The sequence below is a fragment of the Amphiura filiformis genome, chromosome 5 (assembly GCF_039555335.1).
Source record: "Amphiura filiformis chromosome 5, Afil_fr2py, whole genome shotgun sequence".
In the NCBI taxonomy this organism is placed as follows: Eukaryota; Metazoa; Echinodermata; class Ophiuroidea; order Amphilepidida; family Amphiuridae; genus Amphiura; species Amphiura filiformis.
Genome location: NC_092632.1, coordinates 54,292,114 through 54,316,053, shown reverse-complemented (window position 1 = coordinate 54,316,053; position 23,940 = coordinate 54,292,114). Strand labels below are relative to the sequence as shown.

Genomic DNA, 23,940 nt, shown 5'->3' with positions numbered 1-23,940 from the left:
ATTCCCTTCCTGACTGTATCTTAAGATGATGATTATATAATGTATTTTCTTCTGATGATCCCATTCTCTTCAGTCTGAGCTTGATGTTAATTTATGTAAAATTGCTTATTCGTTTTGTACAACAAACTTACTTTGAATATCAAGAAAACCAATTTTATGGTCTTTGGTACTGACCTTGAGAATTTTAATGACATCTCTCATACGAACATTGATTTGTCGCTGACCAGAAAGAGTTGAATATTAACAAATTGACTTCTATTTTGGAGAGGTCATTCAAACTAAGACAATGATTTATCCTTTACACCATATATGAACAAAGTTTACTTAATAAAATACTGTATCAAAGGCTTTTGAGGTCAATGAACATGGCAGCAGTAACTCAACTCTGCCATTGTTCATATTAATTTGTATATAATCTGAAACTCCAAGAGTGACAGAATGGTTACTTCTAAACACCAGATTGAGACTGAGTTAAAATATTACAATTTGTTAAATAGTTATACAATTGTTTATGTACAGCAAATTCCAATTGTTTTCACACAATACATACTACAGATATAGCCCTGTAATTATAATTCTTAAACACTTGAGAATATTCCTCTAATCTTATTGGTTAGTAGGCGGATGATATGACACGTATAACATGGTTTTAACCATGCTTAAAAGCATGTTTGTGTCTATGTAATACGCATACTCATTATGTGAACCAATCTGTGCCGCATAGCAACAATGGGACTGATCGATTCTAAGCCCTAGGTAATTCCTTGTAAAATGTAGCATGTAATTTGATTAAAATTTGGTATACTTATGAAATTTTCATTTGAATTTAAGTGTTCAAGAATGAGAAGAAAGGTATTGTTTTTAGCCACTGTTGTGTATCTATCGTCTCATATAACATGGGCAACATCATTATTTTTGGCATTGAGACGATAGATGCACAACAGCGGCTGAAAACAATACCTTTATCTCTAAACATCAGACTTGTCAACATCTTTAAACATAGGTGTAACAATGGCCTGCTTCCAATCTGATTGAAATAAAATATTTCTGAATACAAAGATAAATTATAAATACATGTAGTGTATTTTTTATTCCTTCCAACACATGTACAGGGGCACCTGCTGCTCTTTTTACGAGCACCTCTGATAGAGGTGCCTCAGCTGATATAATGTTCCCCTCCCTTTAAGAGGTGATATATGCACCTGTTCATTCCAGCCTTTCGCTGGCTTATAAATTGTGTCCTTTTCTTATATTTAAAACTTGCTATTATTATTATTAGGTGCAATATATTTAATATTTTGAATTGTATGCTTGATGTATTTTAATAACAGTGATGAAGTCTAATAAATAAAAAATGCATATTTCAATAAAATACATGATTATAGATATAACATACGAGTTACACCAGTTTAGTAAAAAGTGCTTGATGCATCATTAGCAGAGCTTATTACAACATAAAATCTTGGTTTATTTTGCAACGATCGGTTTCACACACACTTTAAGTGGCGATCAGGCAAAATGACCTGTGTTTGCATGGAAAAGTAGAGTTGGCTCTACTATAATAAATATAAATATAAATATATAATATATATTCTTTTTTTGAAAATCCTAGCTAAGGACAGTAGGAGTACATTCACATTACATGCTTACAACTTCTATAATGTGAGAGGCTCGGAAGGGAGGTATATGCTATGATTGATTAGTCATCTATGGGCCATAAAGATCTGAAGTATCCACAATGATCTTGAGAAAGATCACATCATCGTTCATATAAGCTGAATCCTTCAGGACATTCTGGTTGACAAAGAGTGGACAACCTGAGGCAATGTTCATCTCCGTTGTTGGACGTTTAAAGCTGCTAGACTTTGGATCCGGTCTGAAGCTGTCTGACAGGTGACGCCGTCCAGTCTCTTGATCCAAGAGCATCAGGGTGACCTAGCAAAAAGTGAGAAAATGAAAGGAAGTTTCTCAAATAATTGATTTCAAATTTGTTACTTTACACCAGGGGTGCATAACATACAGCCTTTTGAGTCTGACCATTGTAATTTAGCCTTCAAATATGTTTGATTGTGTTTGGGGTGCGTTTGTTTTTGCCAGCAAACGAGGACAGACACTTACACTTCACATTCAAACCGCGGACACCCTGCAATGGGGCACTGACCACAACTGCATGTATAATGTATTTGTGAAATACAACATCTATCGGTATATAGGAAATAACGTCCGCAGTTAATGCTAAGTTAAATTCCATACATACAAAAAATACACCAACAAAATGGCGGAAAACGTCCTCGGTATGTCGATTGAGTGCGGATTCAGACGACCACGTTTGCATGGTCCTCAACAGTGTCCACGTTTGGAGGCGATTACACATGGGGGTGTGTTTGTGTGTGTAGTGTGGGTATGTAAATATGGGTCTGGGTATGGGTATGTTTATCACTAACCTTTTGCCTGAATGGCCAGGGCAGCAACGCATCATAGTCTCCACGCATGACAACAAAGAATAAAGAGACATGTGATCCTTTACCCATGCCATCTCCATTCAGATAGATCCTAGCACACATCTTATAGCCATAGCGACTGGTGTAGAAGGGCTGGCTATATAAGGACAGAGTCTTGCCACTGTCTGCATCTCGTTTGCGTCGTGCAAAATCTTTGATCTTCCACAGAAGCACGCCCTCATAGTTGGTAGTTTCCATGATCTGAAATCGTAGCTCATGTTCTGCCAGGCGTACAGCATGCATTCCCATCTGGTTTTCAACAGACACCATTCTGGCATTGCTTACCACTAAAATTTAAAAAAAAGAAAGAAAATTAACTACTGAAAAAAACTAGATAAACATTAATATCACATTATATTTACAATTACTAGGGCGAAAAAAGAAAAAACGGGAATGGAGAAAGAAAAGTGACGAAAAAATGAGGGCGGAAATACAAATAGGTCAAAACTAATGAGTTTTCAAGGGGTAACCTCCTTAACACTTTTTGGTATGCTTTGGTGGGACAGCAGGGAGAGGCTTTGCCTAGGTCGGCAAAATCCCTGGGAACGGTCCTGGTTATCAGGGATAAGTGCATTATAGCTTGTAACTTAAAACAAGACTAGAAGCATTACCTGGGAGCTATATCCCTGAAGACCAACTTCACTACACCATTACACATAATCCCACTGATTACTTGCAAAAATTCTTGCCTCAAAGTCAAAATGTTTAGAAATTAGAACTTGCCCAACTAATAAAAAATAAATAATAAACTTGAACCATTTTAAATATATGTCCTACCTCCTCTTCCAGATCCTTGTCTCTCCCCTTCATTTGCAGCACCTTCACCACCACCACCCCCACCACCTGGATAACTATCCCCACGTTCCAATCGCTTGAGACGGTCATCCATCCTATCCTGTTTCTCCTGGAGTGGTTTGAACATTGTCTTTTTCATCTCTACGACATCTTCATTTTTGGCAGCTTGACGGATTTGGGTTTCAATGGTGTCCATCTGATCAGATTGCTTGGCTATCAGTTTCTGTTAAAATGCATATATTTCATAACACAAAAGTTTTAATAATTACATCATCAAATAATCTAAATATGCAGTGATGGTCTTAACCTGAGTTGAATATAACTATTAAAAGACGATAATAAAAATGGCAGTCTGCGCAAACTGGAATATTAAATTGAGAGAGTAAAAACACAACCAAGGGTGCAGGGACTTGACCAGCCCCACTCCAGATTTTAGGTCTTGGAGCTATGTAACTGCAAAACATCCTGCTTTCGAATTAACCCACGGCACCCATGGCATTTTGCTGTGGGTGCCCAACCCCACTGCCGTTATGCCCTCAAAATATGTCCTTTACCCAAGGCAGTCACTTGCCGTGCCCTCTAATGAAGTTGCCGTCGGTGCCCCAGCCCTGCCCATTCATTATAAAATCATCTATCTATGTTTGTATGTGTTTTCTTCACTTTTGAGAAATTGCCTTGGTGCCCTTCTCAAATTTTCAACAGTTGCTATGATGCCCTCTTGAAATATTACAAACTGCCATGCTGTCTTGCCTTTTCAGTGAAAATCCAAGGCAATTTTAAACTTGCCCTAAAAAAGTTGCCGTGCCCCTTCAGATCCTTAATTCGAGGGCTGTTAAGTGCATGTTCATGCAGTAGAATTGCCCATTAATATAACACAGATTGACATGGCAATTCTTGTATTGCATACTGCATGACACAATTATTGTCACTCATTGATGAACAAGTTGTGATATTTATCACAACTTTACCCAATAAACATTGACATTTTGGCATCTGAAGAAAGCTGAATATTTTTCTCAGTAATATATTAAGCCTGTGATGTTTCCTTAAATAGTATGAACACAAAAGTGGTAGTATCATCCCCCATTAATATACTGCCCTATGGGTCAAATAGGCTTTTGCTTCTGATATCCAAACCGCTGGAGTAATTCAACTCAAATTTTGGAATGTCGTTTTACGGATGTTTTACATTGTTTTTAACTTTATGTAAGGTAGAAAACCTCATATGAACAAATTACACACCAACTTTAAAGCTATGCTTAACTCTCTCCACACGGATGTCAACTGCAGACAACAAGTTTCAAATTTTTATTAAAAATTCAAAAATTTCAGAATTGTACATTTTCATGAACATATTTTGAATCAGCATGAAAAATGCATTAAAACAAGTACAAACAAGCCTAGTATTGGTTCAGTGGTTCTTAACATAGTTCTTGATATTTTGAGAAAATATCTCAAACCTTGTACTTTTTATGTTGAAGTCTATGGCTAGCATGCATAGCATTAACACTCACCTGAAGTTCCCTGACATGATTCTCAGTTTTCTTTGCAGCAGTTTGCACACTACTCAAATCATTAGTGAACGTTTGCATCTTGGATTCCATGATGCCACTGTTATTGGTTATCTCCTGTATGAGATGCTGCGTCTCTGTCATCTTGAGTCTGGTTTCTTCCCACCATCTCACCATCAACTGAAGATGATCGGATGCATTCCCAATCTTGTGAGTCCTCATGTCTTTACGTAGTGTCTGTAGAAGATTATCAAGATAGTATTGCTACATTTAATGAGAAATTTTATGTAACTATATGACACCACCTGTTTCATTCTGCTTCAATATCATTTCATAGCTTTCCATGCACAATATATTGGGGCGTAAAAAATCATTAACATCATGTCAGTCAAATTGTCTGCATAATTCAATTGAGATATAGAACTGTGCCACTATGACACAAGAAATTTTAAACTACAAGATCCCTTGACCATCAGGAATTATTGTACATTTGGTGAGCTTATTAAATCATATAATGATAGTCAAAATGTGAATTAAATTTCTACTAGCATTGCATAATTATGTGATTTGATCAGCGTTTTGACTCCTTCTTTTTTCATTATTATGTTTTGATGAATGCAAGTGTGTGAAAATATTGGATCCGAAACATAATAATGATAAAACTGGATGCTTTACGCCCAATATTTATTGGCCTCGCTATGAGTTTTAATATATTGGACTAGACTATGTCTCGTCCAATATTTTAAAACTCATAGCTTGACCAATACATATGGGCTCAATCGATCCAATTTTACTCTCTGTACATGGGACAGACAGCCTAACATCCTCTCCTAATGATAGAGTAATCTCTTGGTTCATTTACTAGTCTGAATTTAGTCTGTAGATGCTACCAATTAAAGTCAGTAGAAGTATAATGTGAGTGAAGATAATTATTCAGATGAGACTGTAGAATTAAAAAAGGGCAGCAGTTTAAATCGCTCCCTACTAAATACTTACCTCGTATTTGCACCCATATCCATAGAAAAAACACCTCACTTTGGCCATAGGACAGTCAATTTGTAAATGTGTATCCATCTGTAATCAAGTTATAAAATCTAGTCATTACAGGAAACCACTTGGTATCATATTTTACTGAGGAAAGTATACAAGGCAGGCAGACCAATGGATGCAAGAAAAAAGCAGAAAAGATATATGTATGGATGGATAATGAGCATAAGGGACCACACCATCAGTCAAATGAGTAGTTTGTCAAAAATTTGCTTGTGAGGTATGGCCAAAAGAAGTGGTAATTTCTTTGTATCAAACTGTTTTGTGTATTGTGAAAATAGTCATAACTTACGAACAGGAATTCTAAATTGTGATGGAATATTCAGTATATTGTCAGCAATACATTGTAAGGTAGACAGGAACATTAAATGAAAAATATAATGTTGTTTGACAGACAAGCAACTCATTTTGCTTGATCATGGCACATATGAGGAACAGATAATTAATTTTGGCAGGTAATATATCTTCTGTCGCTATTACATCAAATAACAACATCGATGTATTTGTAAAGAATGAATGAATCACTTTTGTTCATAGACATACAATTATTTTCAGTGGCAGCACCAGGATTTTTTTTTCGGGTGGAGGGCATTTGGGGCAAAGTGTATTTCAGGGGGGGGGAGTGGAAGATCATAAATTTGGCGAAAAATTGCCTGCAAAAAGTCGTAATTTTGGGTTTTTACTGGGGGGTAACAGGTGGGGGGCAAGAGTTCTGACTGGGGGAATTTCCCCCATGCCCCCCACCCCCGTGGTGCCACCACTGATTATTTTCATCAGAGTTGTGATTTAATTGATAAATGGGTATTTCTCTGAAAAGGTGTACTATTTGAAGATAGGCAAATATGAATTTGAAAATGATTATAAAAATGTTTCCTTTATATATCTGTAAGGATGTAAGTCTCTAGTGCAAGAAAACAATATTTGGCGCAATCTTTAGGGCGCCCTCTATATTATAGAGGGCGTAATCTGCAGGTTGTGCCAGGTGAGCATCATCTCCGTCACATTTAGGCTAAAAAGGAAATAAGGACAAAAAAATTGTTAAAACTCTTAATTATGAGTTTTATGGATAACTTGTAAGTTGCTTGATTCATGTTTGCTTTTTCATTAAAAAAATATGATTTTGTACTTTCGTCATTTAGTTGGGACAATGAGAGGCAGGCTGTACGGAAAATGTCATGTCTGTTAGTATTTTTTATACAAACTTAAGTATATTCATAATTTTGCTTGAAATAACTAAATAAATTTCTATTGACATAGTAAACACACACAATATCAATTACATTTCCAAATAGTAAATTCCATGTTGTCTGGGTCAAAGGTCAAATAAAGGTCAACAACAATTGTGATGGAGATGACAATGCTGTGATGGAGATGATAGTGATGTGACGGAGATGATATTTCTACACAAATTCCTATAGAGAATCATCTCCGTCACAGACATTTGATTTCAGTAATGTTTTCACACTACTTGAAAATTAAATTCATACAGATGAGAAGGTCTAGAATTGGTAGGCATTTTCTGATAAACTAAACTGGACTTCGCTGTATCTCAAGATCCGGTGATGTGATGGAGATGATGGTGATGTGACGGAGATGATATTTCTACACGAATTCCTATAGAGAATCATCTCCGCCACGGCAAATTGTGACGCCAACTGATGTAGCGGAGATGATGGTTCAGTCATTGCTTACGATTAATAGCAGGGTTAATCTTACCCACGTGTTACATATCACCACAACAGCTTGTGGGACATATTCAACCATCATTATTTTCCGGAAAATTTCAACAATAAGACTTATATCAAATTGATCAGAAACGTTTGGAGATGATGTTGAATAAAGGTACGCGCGTGTATACTTGAAGATACCCTCAAAATTGGCAGGAAAAGAGTGCCAATGTACACCTATTCCGGGTTGATGTTTTTCGTCGTCTGTAAAAGGCAGCGTACAGGGTCAAATTATTGACCTCTGATATTTGGTCTTCACCTCCAGTCGTTTTGATGCCAATGTGACGGCAATGATGCAAAACCAAGGGACAACAATTTTTTGACACAAATTTTTGAATTATTCCATAATATTGACTTTAGAAGTGGTTTTAAGCACTTAAACCTTCTTAGACATGATATTTACCCCAGTCAGTGGCAATTTTCACTTCCCACACTTGCTCACAAAAATACTACAAAATCACTAAAATTCGGTGCGTGACATCGGGACATGGGGTTTTCAGGGGGGTCGTCAGATATTGAAGAATTTTTGACTCAAGAAATGAATTTTTCCCCACTTGGATGTTCTTAACTATTTTTATACATACAAAAGTCCATGACTAAGCCAAAAAAGAAAAAAAAATCCGCTTTTAAAACTTTTATGAGCGCCGAAAGTCGCGGGACTTAAAAGTTACTCTTTTCAGAGAATCACCCAAATAACTCACCTTATCCTGGTGTATGCCATTTGGTGTGCAGTTGTTGGGACACTTGACAAGGTAAGATTTACATTTTTCATGATGAGCCTGTGAACATAAAGAGTTTAACACACATATTGTGAAAGCTTAATGATTCAGATTTGGATCTGGATTTGAAATGAAATGGAACTGATCAGCATTACGAGGCCTACTACTATAACTTCAGCAAGGTAAGGATAATTACGGTATAGAATGCCTCTGTGTTTTAGCCAACTTTTTTGAGACCATAGCTGAAGATTGACAAAAGTATATTCTGCAGCCATGGGTGTGTGCAATCTGCTAATATGTGGTGTGATGAAGCAAAATCAGTAAAAAGTCAGTCCTATACAATTTGCAACTTCTTATTGGATTGTAACAGGCATTTGTGAAGCTTCATTTTGCAGAAAACCCCATTGAAATTGGACAACCAGTTCAAAAGATATGAGCATTTAAAGAGCTTCTAGAACAACAGGAAACAAGATAAAATATTTCCTTCGAATCAATATTTTGGACTTCCGAATTGTTTTGCTTGATCACATCACATATGGCTACCACTTCTTTTCCTTGGCAGACTACCCATAGCTTCACCAGTTTCCAAATATACCATCTGGTGATGCTGAGCAACTGGGACTATAATTAGTGTATGCAATATCATATTTTTGTATATAAAAGGGGGTGGGGTGGGGTGGGGTGTTTTTGTTAACTTGTTTTTTAACATTTAAATATGAATGAAGGGTTGGTAAGCAGGTGTATGATATTGTCCATTTAACCCAATGCATCAATGCGGCAATAAATGGGTTACCTTGAGGTCTGCTATAGGAAATTTCTCTCCGCAGAGTTCACAGTCCCCTTGACGGAATTGGCATTCATTCTGTAAATGTCCAGCAAGTTGAGATCTCATTAATACAGCAGTACAGCCTTGTGACTTGTGAACACATGGTACATTCTCATACAGGCAACTTTCCAGATGGACACTCAGCTCTGTAAGAATTAAAAAGAAAATTGAGAATACAGAGTTAATAAAATTAAATTCCTGAAACTTATTGTAATGTAAGACTAGAGTACAACAAAATGTATTGAGTTATATTGATGTAGTAATGATTGCTGGAGATCATACCACCCTAGATTCTTGTTGATTAAAAGAAGAGGTTTTTTTTTAAATTTTATAAATTTTCTGTATGGTGAAGACTTTGCTGTCCTTCTATGAAAATTTACAGATGTATAATATGCCATTACTGGAAACTTTGGACAACTTTCACACCTATCAAATTGTAGTTGATATCTACCAATGAAGACCAGTAATTGTCCCTTTTCCTATCCATATTTTCTAGATTCATGTAAGGGGAAATAGTTACAATGTAGTAAAACACTCACCTTTAAGTTTCATCTGTTCTGAGCATCCATTATTTTTATTCCAGCAATAAGATTGCGATTTTTCCAACTGTTTCCTAGAATAATTATCCCTCACAATTTCAGAATGATCAAGTTCCTCTTCACAGCTGGCACACTTTGTGCCTTTCTTCCCACTGAAAAAGAAATAATTCATACAAAATATTTCACCATTTGCTATCTAGATACTAAAAGCAGCTTATTAACTCTTCCATAGGAGAACAAAGTTTTATTAGTATAGCTTCAATATCAATTTCAAAAGTCTTCAGCAAGAATGCAAAACATACCCAGTCCATATTGAATTCCTAAAGACATAATGTTATAGAATTTAAGAAATTGTCAATTTCATCTAGTTGCTGTCTATACAATGTATCTTATGATCACCAACCTTTACTTTGGTTTGTTCTCAAAGCCCTCAACAAGTTTAAAACACAGCAATTTTTTTTTTGGTAATGGAATGTAAATTTTTACTGCATGGATGTAAATAATAATATAGCAAACATCATTAATTTCAAAGATATATAAATCTTTCTGATTTATTTCTAAACCTCATAAAAGATGACCAGAGAAGTATATAGACTCGCCCATATGTGCATGTCTCTTCTGAAGAGGAAATTTTTTTCAACAAGCTCAGCAAACTTACAATCCATGCCCAACTGGTATCTGCTAGGCAAAGCATGCATGGCCACTTTTGTAACACCTAAAACCCTACCAAACCAAATGTCAGAAGTCTGCAATAGTCAAGTCCCAATACTGATAATGATATCCAATATGGTGGATTTCCAAAAGTATTACACATAAGACCTTGTGGAGTCCAATTTCTCTGGTCTAACTCTTATGACAAACATTAAACTCATTACAACAAATTATGAAAATAAGATTGTATACCGTAAAACCCCGTCTACAAGCATATATAGTGTTTTTGATGAAACCTAAATTAATACGAAACAAGGTTTAATATATGCCAATACAATATATTGGTCTTACAATAGTACTTGTTTGTATATGCTTGGATCCCCATGATTTGTTCAAACTCCATAATGGCGCCTGGAATAATTTAGCTTTCATTAGAAGCACTCTATATGCTTGTAGACGAGGTTTTACGGTATTTGATGTTGCATTTTAGTTCACGCTTTTTTTTGTACAGACACGATTTCATACATTTCCTGTGAGCTGATTTTCCTCTAATTTTGCATTGGTGTTTTGAAAATTATCATGACATTACCTGATATAATTCTGAATACATCCATAGCAGAATCTACATCCACACGACGTTTGCATTGGATATCGTAACACTAAATTACATATGCCACAGTAGAACTGACCATCAACTTTATGTACAAACATATCTGGTTGAATTCCTTTCATTTGTAGGAGTGACGAAGATGGGCTTATACACAAAGATGATAGCGATGCTGCTAGGGAGCCACTGGTCTCAGGACTACCAGATGGTGCATCAAAAGGTACTGCCATGTTAGCTTCCTGTTTTAGTTCCTTTTAACAAAAGTCTGACTGCAACAATTCTGAAATAAAATAAAATGAAGTCATATACAGGTGTCCCATTATTGTAAAATCAACAGTGCAGTGTATCTAATTAAAATTTTAATATGTTTGATTTGTTTTGGCGTGACATTGATATTATTAAAAAATGGATGAAAACTGGATGTGTGTAATTTACAGCGCAACAGCCTCATAACACATGGATGCAGTGGCGTAACTTTGGATCAGGGTGCCCGGGGGCGAAAATAGTTTGGGTGCCCCTGACCAAGGGTGTGCATGGTGCAGAGCTAATCAATTTTGGTATTGAAAGCCATAGACCTACCAAATAACTTATAGTGTTTCAGATTAAATATATTTCATGTTTCAATGCAGTTCATGTTGATAAAACAAAATGTTTTCATATTCTCCAATGTCTTCACTTTTGAAGACTCGTCACTAGCTGCAGTGACGTAGCTAGGGATTGTGGCGCCCAGGGGCAAGAATACAAAATACCTCCTCTTCCTAAAACAATTGCATGCGGGTGCGCGAAAATGTGCATAAATACCACTAATTTGGTATTTAATCAAGTTGAATTTAGGTCTTTAAAATGATGTAATGTGCGTGAAGCGCGCAAAAATTTTGTGTGGAAGGGGCACCCAAATGAAGAGTAATTCTATGCATGGTGGGTAAAGGTTTCCACTTCTTTCCTATAACAAAGTATTATGTGTCACTGTCAAAGGCTATCCAGGCTTGTGTGCCCCCTTAGCCAGTGCCCGGCCCCCAGAGCCCATAGGAGTTACGCCACTGGCATGGATGCTTTATCCCCATATGACCAATAGCCCTGTATTTCCTGAAGATTCAAAAGGTAGGATTCTTCCATTTCTCTTAAGTCAGTCAGACAAAGTTCACAATTGAAGCCCATATCATGTTAAGCAGTCACAAGGAGCATAGCATTTTTTACTATGGCATAAACACTACTAATTTGCTAGATACAGCAAAATAATTAAGTCACAAGTTTAAATGATACACCAACCTCAAACATGTTTCTTAAGATCACAAGAAAAGCAACGTTTGCAATATCCAGGAACATGTAATAGCAAGAAAGCTTATAATCCCACTAGAAAATGGCTTTAATCAAAAGCAAGAGGGGCTTTTGAGCCCCTCAGACAGGACCCTTCCCTGTGAGCAGGAGGACAGATGATTCAGACTTTTCCCATTTCAATTTGCTATAACCCCACCCACACCACCTAAATTATAAAGTCTGTGTCATTCCGCTGATTGTACATGTAACTGATATAATATAAGTATGTGAATGAAAATCCTATCTTCTGAGATGATGGTCCATCCACATGGACCCCATCAGAACCTCAATCACCTTGAAGAAACTGTGGGTTGATAATACAAACGAAGAATACATTTTATTGTGCATACAATTGATTTTATAAACACTGCAGCACAACAAAATCCATCCTCAGCCTGAAATGACTCTTGCAGACTCGAACCAGATAGCTGTGTGTGTCTTCTCCATAATTTCCCGTAAGTAACATCAAGACAGCAAGATGAGCAAGCTAGCAAGATGAGCAAGCTAGTAAGCTGTCTTTAAATACTTAAACACACTACAGGTACTGATCTGCACTGAGATACTTAGGCTAATATTACAGTCATGTCAACAACATCCTAGTTAACAATTGTAGTATACCTTTCACACTAGTTTACACTTTACTGAGGCCAATTTCAATTGTATGCAATTTTTTCATTATATTTAAAAACTGAGGAATCACTTTCATGGTATGTAATGGCCAAATTCACTAACCCTAACCGCCTAAGGGCTTTTTGGCGACGGGAAGGGAAAGAAGGAAGGAATAAAGAGAGAAAAGAAGGAAAGAAGTTGTTTGCTCTGGGTGGGATTCGAACCCGAGACCCCTCGCATGCCAGGCACTGGGTCGGCGACACTTTGCAACGGGTCTTGGGCTTCGCTGGCCAGCGAAACCGTGCCTATATATCACTTAGGGCGATTGCGTCATCACACCACGTGGGATGCATGCATGAACAGCGCATATATCAAGTAGTATTTTGTAGTATACCGTCCTGTTCGGGTTAACAAGTGTCTGATTTATTAGGAGTGGCATAGCCAGATTGTTAGAACAAGGGGCACAAACTTAATTTTTGCCGACTAAAAATTGTGAAAAGTTAACTCCATGGTTTTTTCCCAGAGCGCTCAAAAATCTTAAAAGGGCCAGGAGAAATACAAAGTTTGCTTTTCAGAATGTTCTTATTTCATTGGTAACTACTTTTGACCGGATTGCTATTGAAATAAGTGAAAGGGAAGAAGCATATCACAGATTTTCGCAACATGACTTTTTGTGAACTGTTAACACTAATTTTTTTCACCAGAGACCATCGTGTACTGACAGCCTGTGATACACCGATGTATCACAGGCTGCAGTGACGTAGCTAGGGATTGTGGCGCCCAGGGGCAAGAATACAAAATACCTCCTCTTCCTAAAACAATTGCATGCGGGTGCGCGAAAATGTGCATAAATACCACTAATTTGGTATTTAATCAAGTTGAATTTAGGTCTTTAAAATGATGTAATGTGCGTGAAGCGCGCAAAAATTTTGTGTGGAAGGGGCACCCAAATGAAGAGTAATTCTATGCATGGTGGGTAAAGGTTTCCACTTCTTTCCTATAACAAAGTATTATGTGTCACTGTCAAAGGCTATCCAGGCTTGTGTGCCCCCTTAGCCCGAGTGCCCGGCCCCCCAGAGCCCATAGGAGTTACGCCACTGGCATGGATGCTTTATCCCCATATGACCAATAGCCCTGTATTTCCTGAAGATTCAAAAGGTAGGATTCTTCCATTTCTCTTAAGTCAGTCAGACAAAGTTCACAATTGAAGCCCATATCATGTTAAGCAGTCACAAGGAGCATAGCATTTTTACTATGGCATAAACACTACTAATTTGCTAGATACAGCAAAATAATTAAGTCACAAGTTTAAATGATACACCAACCTCAAACATGTTTCTTAAGATCACAAGAAAAGCAACGTTTGCAATATCCAGGAACATGTAATAGCAAGAAAGCTTATAATCCCACTAGAAAATGGCTTTAATCAAAAGCAAGAGGGGCTTTTGAGCCCCTCAGACAGGACCCTTCCCTGTGAGCAGGAGGACAGATGATTCAGACTTTTCCCATTTCAATTTGCTATAACCCCACCCACACCACCTAAATTATAAAGTCTGTGTCATTCCGCTGATTGTACATGTAACTGATATAATATAAGTATGTGAATGAAAATCCTATCTTCTGAGATGATGGTCCATCCATGGACCCCATCAGAACCTCAATCACCTTGAAGAAACTGTGGGTTGATAATACAAACGAAGAATACATTTTATTGTGCATACAATTGATTTTATAAACACTGCAGCACAACAAAATCCATCCTCAGCCTGAAATGACTCTTGCAGACTCGAACCAGATAGCTGTGTGTGTCTTCTCCATAATTTCCCGTAAGTAACATCAAGACAGCAAGATGAGCAAGCTAGCAAGATGAGCAAGCTAGTAAGCTGTCTTTAAATACTTAAACACGCTACAGGTACTGATCTGCACTGAGATACTTAGGCTAATATTACAGTCATGTCAACAACATCCTAGTTCACAATTGTAGTATACCTTTCACACTAGTTTACACTTTACTGAGGCCAATTTCAATTGTATGCAATTTTTTCATTATATTTAAAAACTGAGGAATCACTTTCATGGTATGTAATGGCCAAATTCACTAACCCTAACCGCCTAAGGGCTTTTTGGCGACGGGAAGGGAAAGAAGGAAGGAATAAAGAGAGAAAGAAGGAAAGAAGTTGTTTGCTCTGGGTGGGATTCGAACCCGAGACCCCTCGCATGCCAGGCACTGGGTCGGCGACACTTTGCAGCGGTCTTGGGCTTCGCTGGCCAGCTAAACCGTGCCTATATATCACTTAGGGCGATTGCGTCATCACACCACGTGGGATGCATGCATGAACAGCGCATATATCAAGTAGTATTTTGTAGTATACCGTCCTGTTAAGGGTTAACAAGTGTCTGATTTATTAGGAGTGGCATAGCCAGATTGTTAGAACAAGGGCACAAACTTAATTTTTGCCGACTAAAAATTGTGAAAAGTTAACTCCATGGTTTTTTCCCAGAGCGCTCAAAAAAATCTTAAAAGGGCCAGGAGAAATACAAAGTTTGCTTTTCAGAATGTTCTTATTTCATTGGTAACTACTTTTGACCGGATTGCTATTGAAATAAGTGAAAGGGAAGAAGCATATCACAGATTTTCGCAACATGACTTTTTGTGAACTGTTAACACTAATTTTTTTCACCAGAGACCATCGTGTACTGACAGCCTGTGATACACGATGGTGCATTATTTCAGGGGTCACCACCCCCTGCTCACCCCCATGACTTCACCACTGATTCTCTAGTCTTAGTCAATCTTTTCATCTGTCACTTTGTAACATTTCCAGTGTCTTTAATGCCTTAGGTGGTCATGGGTACAAATCCGGGGGGGGGGGGGCACTCAACTTTGGAAGTGACGGTATGTGCCTGTCAATAGGCCCCTCTTTTGAAGTCGACTATACCCGATGGCCCCCTTTTTTTTAAAGTCATACCCGATGTCCCCCCTTTTTTTTTTAGTTGCGGCTACCCAATGACCCCCTTTTTTTGGTTATGCGGCTACCCAATGACCCCCTTTTTTTGGTTGCGGGTACCCAATGACCCCCTATTTTCTAGATTTTCTAGAATAGCATCATCAAAATGCCAAAAAATAATGTTGAAACTGTCAAATTTTGCTAAATTTTTTCAAAATTATGCCGAATTTTTCAAAATTTTCTACCCGATGACCCTTTTTTTGAAATCTTATACTCAATGACCCCCTTTTTCAAAATATTATACCCAATGACCCCTTCTTTATTTTGTTTGTACCCAATGATCCCCTTTTTCGAAATAACGCTTTGTACCCGCTAGGCCCCTACTTCACGACGCCGGTAGGCACATACCTGTCACTTCTAAAGTTGAGTGCCCCCCCCAATAACAGATTTTGTGGTATATATAGAGGGGAACTCCATAATTATATGGAAAGTTTTTTCAATTATTGGATTGAAAAGGTTGTCAAGCTTTTGTCAGTGTGACTCTGACTTCTTCAGGATTGCTGAGCAAACATATAATGCTTCACTTTTTATTCTGAAACTAGCGGGATACCCGCGCTTCGCGCGGGTCCCCGCTAGATGAGTAAATGAGCGTTCACTATAACAGGAAGAATTACTGAACAGGTAGAATCATTGAAAAGGTACATTTTGATGCTTGTGATTTCCTGTTTTCCATCTTATTTATTTAATTATGTTGTAATTATTTTAGCTTTTTCCTTACATTTAAGTGATTAGTTTCTTTCTTCACTTCTTTCTTTTGTGCCCATTTTCATTTAGTTACTTTAACCCGTATACCGGTACTCGTACCTTTTTGTCGTGTTCACCCGTTATCATAACCCCGTGATCCGTCCATGTACCTTTTTGTACTATTTTTCCTTCTTTCCGTATTATCATGTCCACTGGTCTCTGGCTTGCAAGTCGTGTGGCTCTGCACCATTTACGCGTTTGATGGCGTAGTGCGCATTACGGACGCGACGCCGACGCGCTGCCTGCCAGCTGCAGTGACGCAAAGGCTGCCAACCGATTTTCATAACTAAAACCCCTGTTTTTACCCATATTTTCACTGTTTTTGCAGCCAATTCTTGACCGTTTTCAACTAAATAAAGTGCAATGCATTCCCCGTATATTTCTTAATCTCCCGTGTGAATTTGGCGACATTTGAATCCAAACTGACAGAGCCTTTCAATCTTCATACTAACATACAAACATACATACGTATACATACATACAACATTCCCCTATTTATAGTAAGATTAGAGCACTACTTGTTTACAACAAAATTTTGAGCAAGAACATAACATAATCCGTGCATAATTAGTTCATTAGGTGGAGCATTTAGCTTTGGACATTTAATTATGTTCTTTAATTTCCACCTGACTTACCCGGGTGAAATATAAAGAAAATAATTGAATACCGAAAACTAACACTATATACGGCGGCGCCGCCTCCGCCTAATGTATTCCACAGATATTGGGCTGGTTATTCAATAATATGCATTAATTGGAAAGGTACGCGATGATCAATGAAATGTTCCATCACACTCTGATTACACATTCAAACAAATAACTACATGTACATGTATACCTGTGTATGAATCAGGGTTCGGTTTTTGCCGGCAAATACCTGTTTTTGCCGACAAAGTGGCAAAAACTGGCAAAAACCTGTTTTTGCCAATTTTTGCCTGGTTTAAACTGGCAAAAATGGCAAAAACTCATATATAGTCAGTCAAATAATAAAAAGTAATACAGAAAGCTCATAAACAGTAAAACACAACTTTCAATAAATCATTCAACATATTTTTTGCCTCATCAAGTCCTTAAAATAAAAAAGTTTTGAATTTGGTAAGCCGCATTTCAATTAAATGCACCAGTGAGCAATGAAAACCCATGCCTTTTATTTCTTAATATGTTACTTATAAATATAAAATCTGGCCTTGTTACATTCAGGAAAGTATTTTTATAACTTAATAATTAGTTTTGAGATGAAAAAAGTGAACTATTTATCACTTTTTTAGTTTTTGCCATTTTTGCCGGCAAGAACTGGCAAAAACTGTTTTTGCCAAGTGGTTAAAACCATGGTTTTTTCCACCTGCGGCAAAAATCTGCGAACCCTGGTATGAATTCTACTAAGTACTATAATTTGTTGATATATGCACTGGCTTAACATACTTACATAATTGTAGAAAGGTGGTAGCAAACTTGATTTGCTAGATTATGTTAGGTGTGTATTTAGATGGATATGGTACTCCTTTGTCCCTCCAGATAATAATTATACTGATTGGTCGGTGCTGTACTATTTGTTCCTTGTGCAAACTGATGATTTATGCACTTTTGTTCCAAAGACTGGCCTGTGTACTGTCCTTGGGCTGATATGTACTAGCTGGTTGCGCCTTGTAGAATATATATGAAGCTTCATAAACTTCCAGAGTACACTATTGTAGTATTGTTATAACTGCTTATAAATCTTTCCTGCAAGATCGGAAAAATTAAACAAGTGACAATTTATGAGGCGACGCTAAAGGAAATAACATCTACTTAACACAACAATGTACTTGTTAAAGTTGGCTATGGTTCTTTCCTTACTTTGTACTGCCAAACTCATAACAATATAATTGAGCCACTTATGAAAACATAATGTTTATATCATACTGAAATATCACGGGTGATACATGCCATTGCATTGTGTTGCACCACAATTTTGCACAAGGTAATTGCATTCAAATGCTCAAATAATAACTTTGAACTTCAAATAATCAACAATTATGTACAAAATACAAAGGTAGCATTAAGTTCATACTCATAGACTTAAGTTCATATACTCATAGACTTGCCTTGTTTCACACTATGGTATTTAAAAACAGACTGCTTGAGGTTGTTTTAGATGTATTGCTGTGGACAATACTTGGTAAACTGCTCTCACTTCTTACATGTAGCTACTGCAAAATAGTCAAAAATTTACCAATATTAACAACAAACAAAACAAATCAAAGTAAACAAAAACAAATTAATAAACATGTTTTACTTGCGTCAATTGTTAATCATGGTTGATGTAGTGTCACCTAAATGTGAAATGTCAATTTGTATTATGATTAAAATGATTAAGGTTCATGTATAGGTGACTTAAAATTTAATTAGTGATGTAATGACGCAATGTGTGTTTTGTCATATATGTGTAATTGTGTCAACTATTTAATAAGGTAGGGTATGTGTGGCAGAAGCTTATGGCAAGCCAAAAGGCCCATTACGTATTGCGACAACACGTTGCTTTGGGAAAGCAAAGCGTTGCTAAGCCAGCCAATAGAAATAGAGCTTTTAGCAACACGTGGAAACAGTGGAAAATTGTGTAGAGAGGTAAGCTATATTACGGTATGTTATTTTATGCAACACAAATGATATTTCTGTAAAATCAACGATTCCGATTCTCACTTAGACAAGAGAATCATGCCCTTTATGAGATAAACTATTAAATAACTCAAATCAAATATAAATAAAATCAATTATTATACTGGAAAAGTACAGACAGCTAGTACCACTAAGGCGGGATGGACATAACCAACAGCTCTTCAAAGTGACGATATGATTGGTTAAGCAAAAACTCGGTTTGGGCGTCTCTGAATTGAGTATGTAAGCAACGTGTTGCTTTGGGAAAGCAACGCGTTGCTAACAGCTCTATTTTTATTGGCTGGCTTATTGGCTGGCTTTGGCGAATTTTATTGGCTGGCTTTGGCGAAAGCAACGCGTTGTCGCAATATGTAATGGGCCTTTCAGCTTGCCATAGAAGCTTCATGAAGCACCGCCTCAAGCTTGTTTTGCATTGTACCATATGGACTGTAGACTTCATGACTCGAGCACATGAGTAAATTAATGCTGATCAATCTAATAATTTTTAAATCTAATCTGAGAGATGGTGTGATTGTTATACTTAAAAAAAAAATTCTGGCAGGGCATGTTGAAGGGGGGGGGGGAAGCAGGAAGTAATTTTTGGCAGATCACTTTGAGACTTTGCCACCTGGGAGTTAAACTGGGTGCAGTTGATTTAGGTACACTGATTTAACATGTACCAGAACACCAAGTAGTCTGAATCTTACGTAAAATCTTTCATAAATCAAGGAAAATCAGGTTTTTGCGCCATATCTCAATAACATAAATTTGTCCCATAGGCCTACTTCCTTTTGTCATGGGGGGGGGGGGGGTATTGTGTACATAAGGGACATAAATCATTGTATTAATCCTTTGGCCCTGCTTGTTCCATTCACCCTATTGCCATTCAAATAGGCATATTGACCCCCCCCACGAAAAAAGTCCCAACTGTAGAATATTAAGTTAATTAATAAATTAATATTATAAAATTAATGGTTTGTCCCTTTGTATACATTGTATCCATGTGGAATTCCCTCAGGAAATACATGTATCTTACTTGTTATTAGTTACGTCAAGGGTCATCGACCATTTTAGGAAGTGATTAGCACTTAATTAAATTATAGTACTGTAGGGGAAGGTGGGGCATAACGGAACACTTAACTTTGAGGATGCTCTGTGTCGTCACCATAAGTAATATGACTGTAAAAATTATATGTTCAGTTGAAGTTTGTATTTACCTTTAATATACCATTAACCAATATAACTTGAATCTTACAATTTTTTATAAAAATGAAGAAATATTTTCAAAAAAAAAAAACCCGTTTTGCCCCACTATCGGGCAAAACGGAACCCCTATGGGGCAAAACGGCACCCTGGGTGTAAACTTATATCAGTTGTTCCATCGGTAGGCCCTAGGCCTAGTTATATGTAGGCCTATATTCAGTTACAATATTAAGTGGGCCTACCATCTCTGTGGAGTGAGTTAACTTTTAATCATTAATCACTATCTGTAGGTCTAGTTATATGTCTATGTTTCAGCGAAGTGTTTACCATGTTCGAGTAGGCCCCTAGATAACGCCTACATTCCTTGAGTGAAGACAAGTTATGTCCAATTGGGGCAAACGGAACCCATCTGTGGGGCAAAACGGAACCCTGTTCCGTTATATGCCCCACACCTAGGGTTCCGTTTTGCCCCATACCCGATTTTTTAGAAATAGGTTGCATGCATAATACATCGTAGCATATAGGCCATGCACTTAATACAGCTCATGGCTAGTACCTTCGTGTTTACAATATACACAATTATTTGGGAATCTGATATTAATGAAGTAAAATTTCAGCGCATTAAACATCTACATATCTTACACCAGACGGGTAGTATTTTTTTGACTCGATCTTGCTCGAATGTCAGTGGATTGTTTCAGATAAAATTTTTGTTGTAAATCCTTGTAGCCATACTTGTGTTCCTCAATATAATTTGCATAGACGGCAGTATTGCGAAGGCCTATTTTTCCAGGTGGTTCCGTTTTGCCCCGGGGGTCCGTTATGCCCCACCTTCCCCTACATACTGACACTGTACACTTTTTTTATAAAGTGGCCAAGTGACTCAACATTTGGTTTTTCCGCTATTGTGTTAACATGCCCAGAAAATTTACCGGAATAATTCGGAAATGTTTGTATATTGTATGTCAATTTGGAACTGGGATGAAAAAGTACAGTGTCAAGTGTAATTAACCTACATGTAGGCCATTGACCTTTGTGATATCCCAAATCATGGAAATATTAGTTCTACTTCGGTCATGGACATGCACAAACACAGCAGTAAAGATTGTGAAGCTAACAACAATGACCTGACGTCATGTGATGTGACATGATGTGTTGTCATAATGCGCTGATATCTTTTCTGTACACAAAGTACTGGTTCTAGGCTGTCTGGATTTATTGCTATATATCGTACAACAATACAAATCTTGTGCAATACCATGTATTTCAAAATCAAAACACTTTCTCAGCAACTTGTGTATCTTTACTTTATTTTATTTCAGTATATAAAAAAGTAAACTATTTTCTTGTGAAAGCCACTCCTTATAATTCTTAATGGTTCAGTACCCCCACCCACCTGTGACATGAGTAGAACTTCAGAAGTTTCCAGACCCTTCAACTGCATGACTCTGCTATTTTCTTGGGATGGGGAGGTCATGAATAATAATGATATATTTTATATACCAAATACTGCCTAATGCAAATGTCTGGAGCTATTACACAACCAGAAACTGGTTAAACTATCTCAAAAATAAACAAAATAATAAAAATAGGACCTATACCAACATATTTTTTTATTTAAAAAAAAAATTAAACACATAATTTTTATACTAGAATGAAAATCATAATTCACACTGTTCCCAATGCATCAAGTAAGAAAGCATGGCGGCGCAACAAACCAAGCCACACACAAAGCAACAAGGTTAGCTACCTACAATTAAGTTGGTAATTGGGCAGGTATATTGTGGGCCTACAATGATGTTGGCCATACAGGCACGTTGAGGTGATGCGGACAAAGATAAAATGATTGTGCAAGATCGACAAAATATGCCCGCATCCCATTACCCCTCCGCACTGCGCCTTCCATCAGCACCAATGAAGATTAGCCATGGGGCCAGGGCCGGATTTGCCATAGGGCCAGATGGGCCCCAGGCACAGGGCCCCTAAAATTGCCCTGTGCATATTCCTTAAATGTAGCCCCCAAACACATGTTGTGGACCAAAATTTGGCTAAATTTTTTTGAAAAATGTCTCATATCGGAACAAAATATGCATGTCTCCACCACTATCGATATAGTATGCCCCATTGTAAATTAAAACCTGGCTACTTGAGTGCACTTATGCCTTCCTCATGGTGAGATTTATTTGCCCCCTCCCCAAAGGTAAATCCGGCACTGCATGGGCAGGGTGGCAAGTCAGTCCCCTCCCTTGCTCAGTCGACAGAAATGTTCTGACAAAATTTACGATTGACATTTTCCTTTTGGTCTATTTTAGACCCAAAATTAACCCCACTTTGACCCATTTAGTATTAAAATACCAAATTGCCATGCGCATTTATCTCGATAAAGCCATTGAGTAGATCTGTGAGACGTCCCTTTGTATATTCCATTTTTTTTTTCATCTCGAAGTTGAACACAAATCTTAAAAATAAGAGTTATAATTCCATCCTTTCTATTATGCAGGCCTAAATCGTAATTTAAATATGAGTGCTAGTGCAGCTCCTCTGCATGCCTGGAAAAAGCATGAAACTCGTTAGCTGGATCAAAATACCCGGACTAAATTAACCGAAAGTTGTAAAATGCCTATATGCATCTTCCTTTAAGGGGGGGTACTACACCCATGTGGTAAATTTGTGACTATTTTTGAAAATAAAAAAAAAAATAATTACACACTGGTAAGTTAACAAAAGTTATGTATATTATTGGGGCAAGGAATCCAATTACTACACTGAAATTTCAGTGACTCAAGACAAGCGGTTCAGTATATATGATAGGTACATCCTAGCGGTACCTTATTTCTGATAACAAACCGCTTGTCTTGTGTCACTGAAATTCCAGTGTAGTAATTGGATTCCTTGCCCCTATATTATACATAACTTTTGTTACCAGTGTGTTATTAGTTTTTGAGAAAAATGCAAAAATAGACACAAATTTATTGAGGGGTGTAGTACCCCCTTAATAGGAAACAATTCTTCAATTTTGTTCATTTAAGCATGGAAATTGCAATTCCGGGTAATGTTCTTTTAGTAGTAGATCAGTAGGACGATTTGGAATTTTGTCCACTGACTCTGTGACTCCGGTACATCCCCTTTGAATTTTAGTTGAAATAGCAAATTTTCGAAAGCTACGCATGCACTTTATCAACTTTTCGTGCGCTTTTCCTGGTAAAGGAACAGTGGTGAGAGAGGGGTGTTTTCTATCCGATGAGCCAGGGGTGGCAATCATGTTGCCATGCCCAGTCCCGGGTGCCCAGTATGCTAGCAAAATGTAAATCAGGCCATACAAGTAAAAATGTATTTCTGTATTTAGCCCTGTAGGCTGTATTCAATACTCTCTCTCTCACTTCAATGGACATGGTGAATTAGAAATGATGGTCATCGAGGTCGCATCATTGAAGTCATGAAAAGATAATGTATTTTTCATTTGTTCTCAGAAAAAAACCCTGTGTTTTCTACCTATGGCGCTC

General features: G+C 37.4%; 1 protein-coding gene across 1 annotated transcript; it reads right to left on the bottom strand.

Annotated features, from left to right (window-relative positions):
* Nucleotides 1-217: 217 nt before the first annotated feature.
* Nucleotides 218-18,318, bottom strand: LOC140153373 (TNF receptor-associated factor 3-like). The gene is made up of 10 exons (XM_072176109.1): nucleotides 18,027-18,318; nucleotides 10,906-11,203; nucleotides 9,666-9,817; nucleotides 9,094-9,272; nucleotides 8,283-8,360; nucleotides 5,804-5,881; nucleotides 4,811-5,044; nucleotides 3,279-3,519; nucleotides 2,445-2,788; nucleotides 218-1,935 (listed from the first exon to the last, which is right to left on the bottom strand). The coding sequence occupies exons 2-10, from the start codon at nucleotides 11,151-11,153 to the stop codon at nucleotides 1,708-1,710; spliced, it is 1,782 nt and encodes a 593-aa protein (XP_072032210.1). The 5' UTR covers nucleotides 11,154-11,203; nucleotides 18,027-18,318; the 3' UTR covers nucleotides 218-1,707.
* Nucleotides 18,319-23,940: the final 5,622 nt, after the last annotated feature.

Bases quoted from the DNA above. Each gene is read 5' to 3' on its own strand.
- LOC140153373 (XM_072176109.1), bottom strand. From the start codon at position 11,153: ATGGCAGTACCTTTTGATGCACCATCTGGTAGTCCTGAGACCAGTGGC. The intron at 8,361-9,093 runs GTAACCCATTTA...TTATGTTCACAG, and splicing joins TTCCTATAGCAGACCTCAAG to GCTCATCATGAAAAATGTAA. The intron at 5,882-8,282 runs GTGAGTTATTTG...ACTTGATTACAG, and splicing joins ATGGCATACACCAGGATAAG to ATGGATACACATTTACAAAT.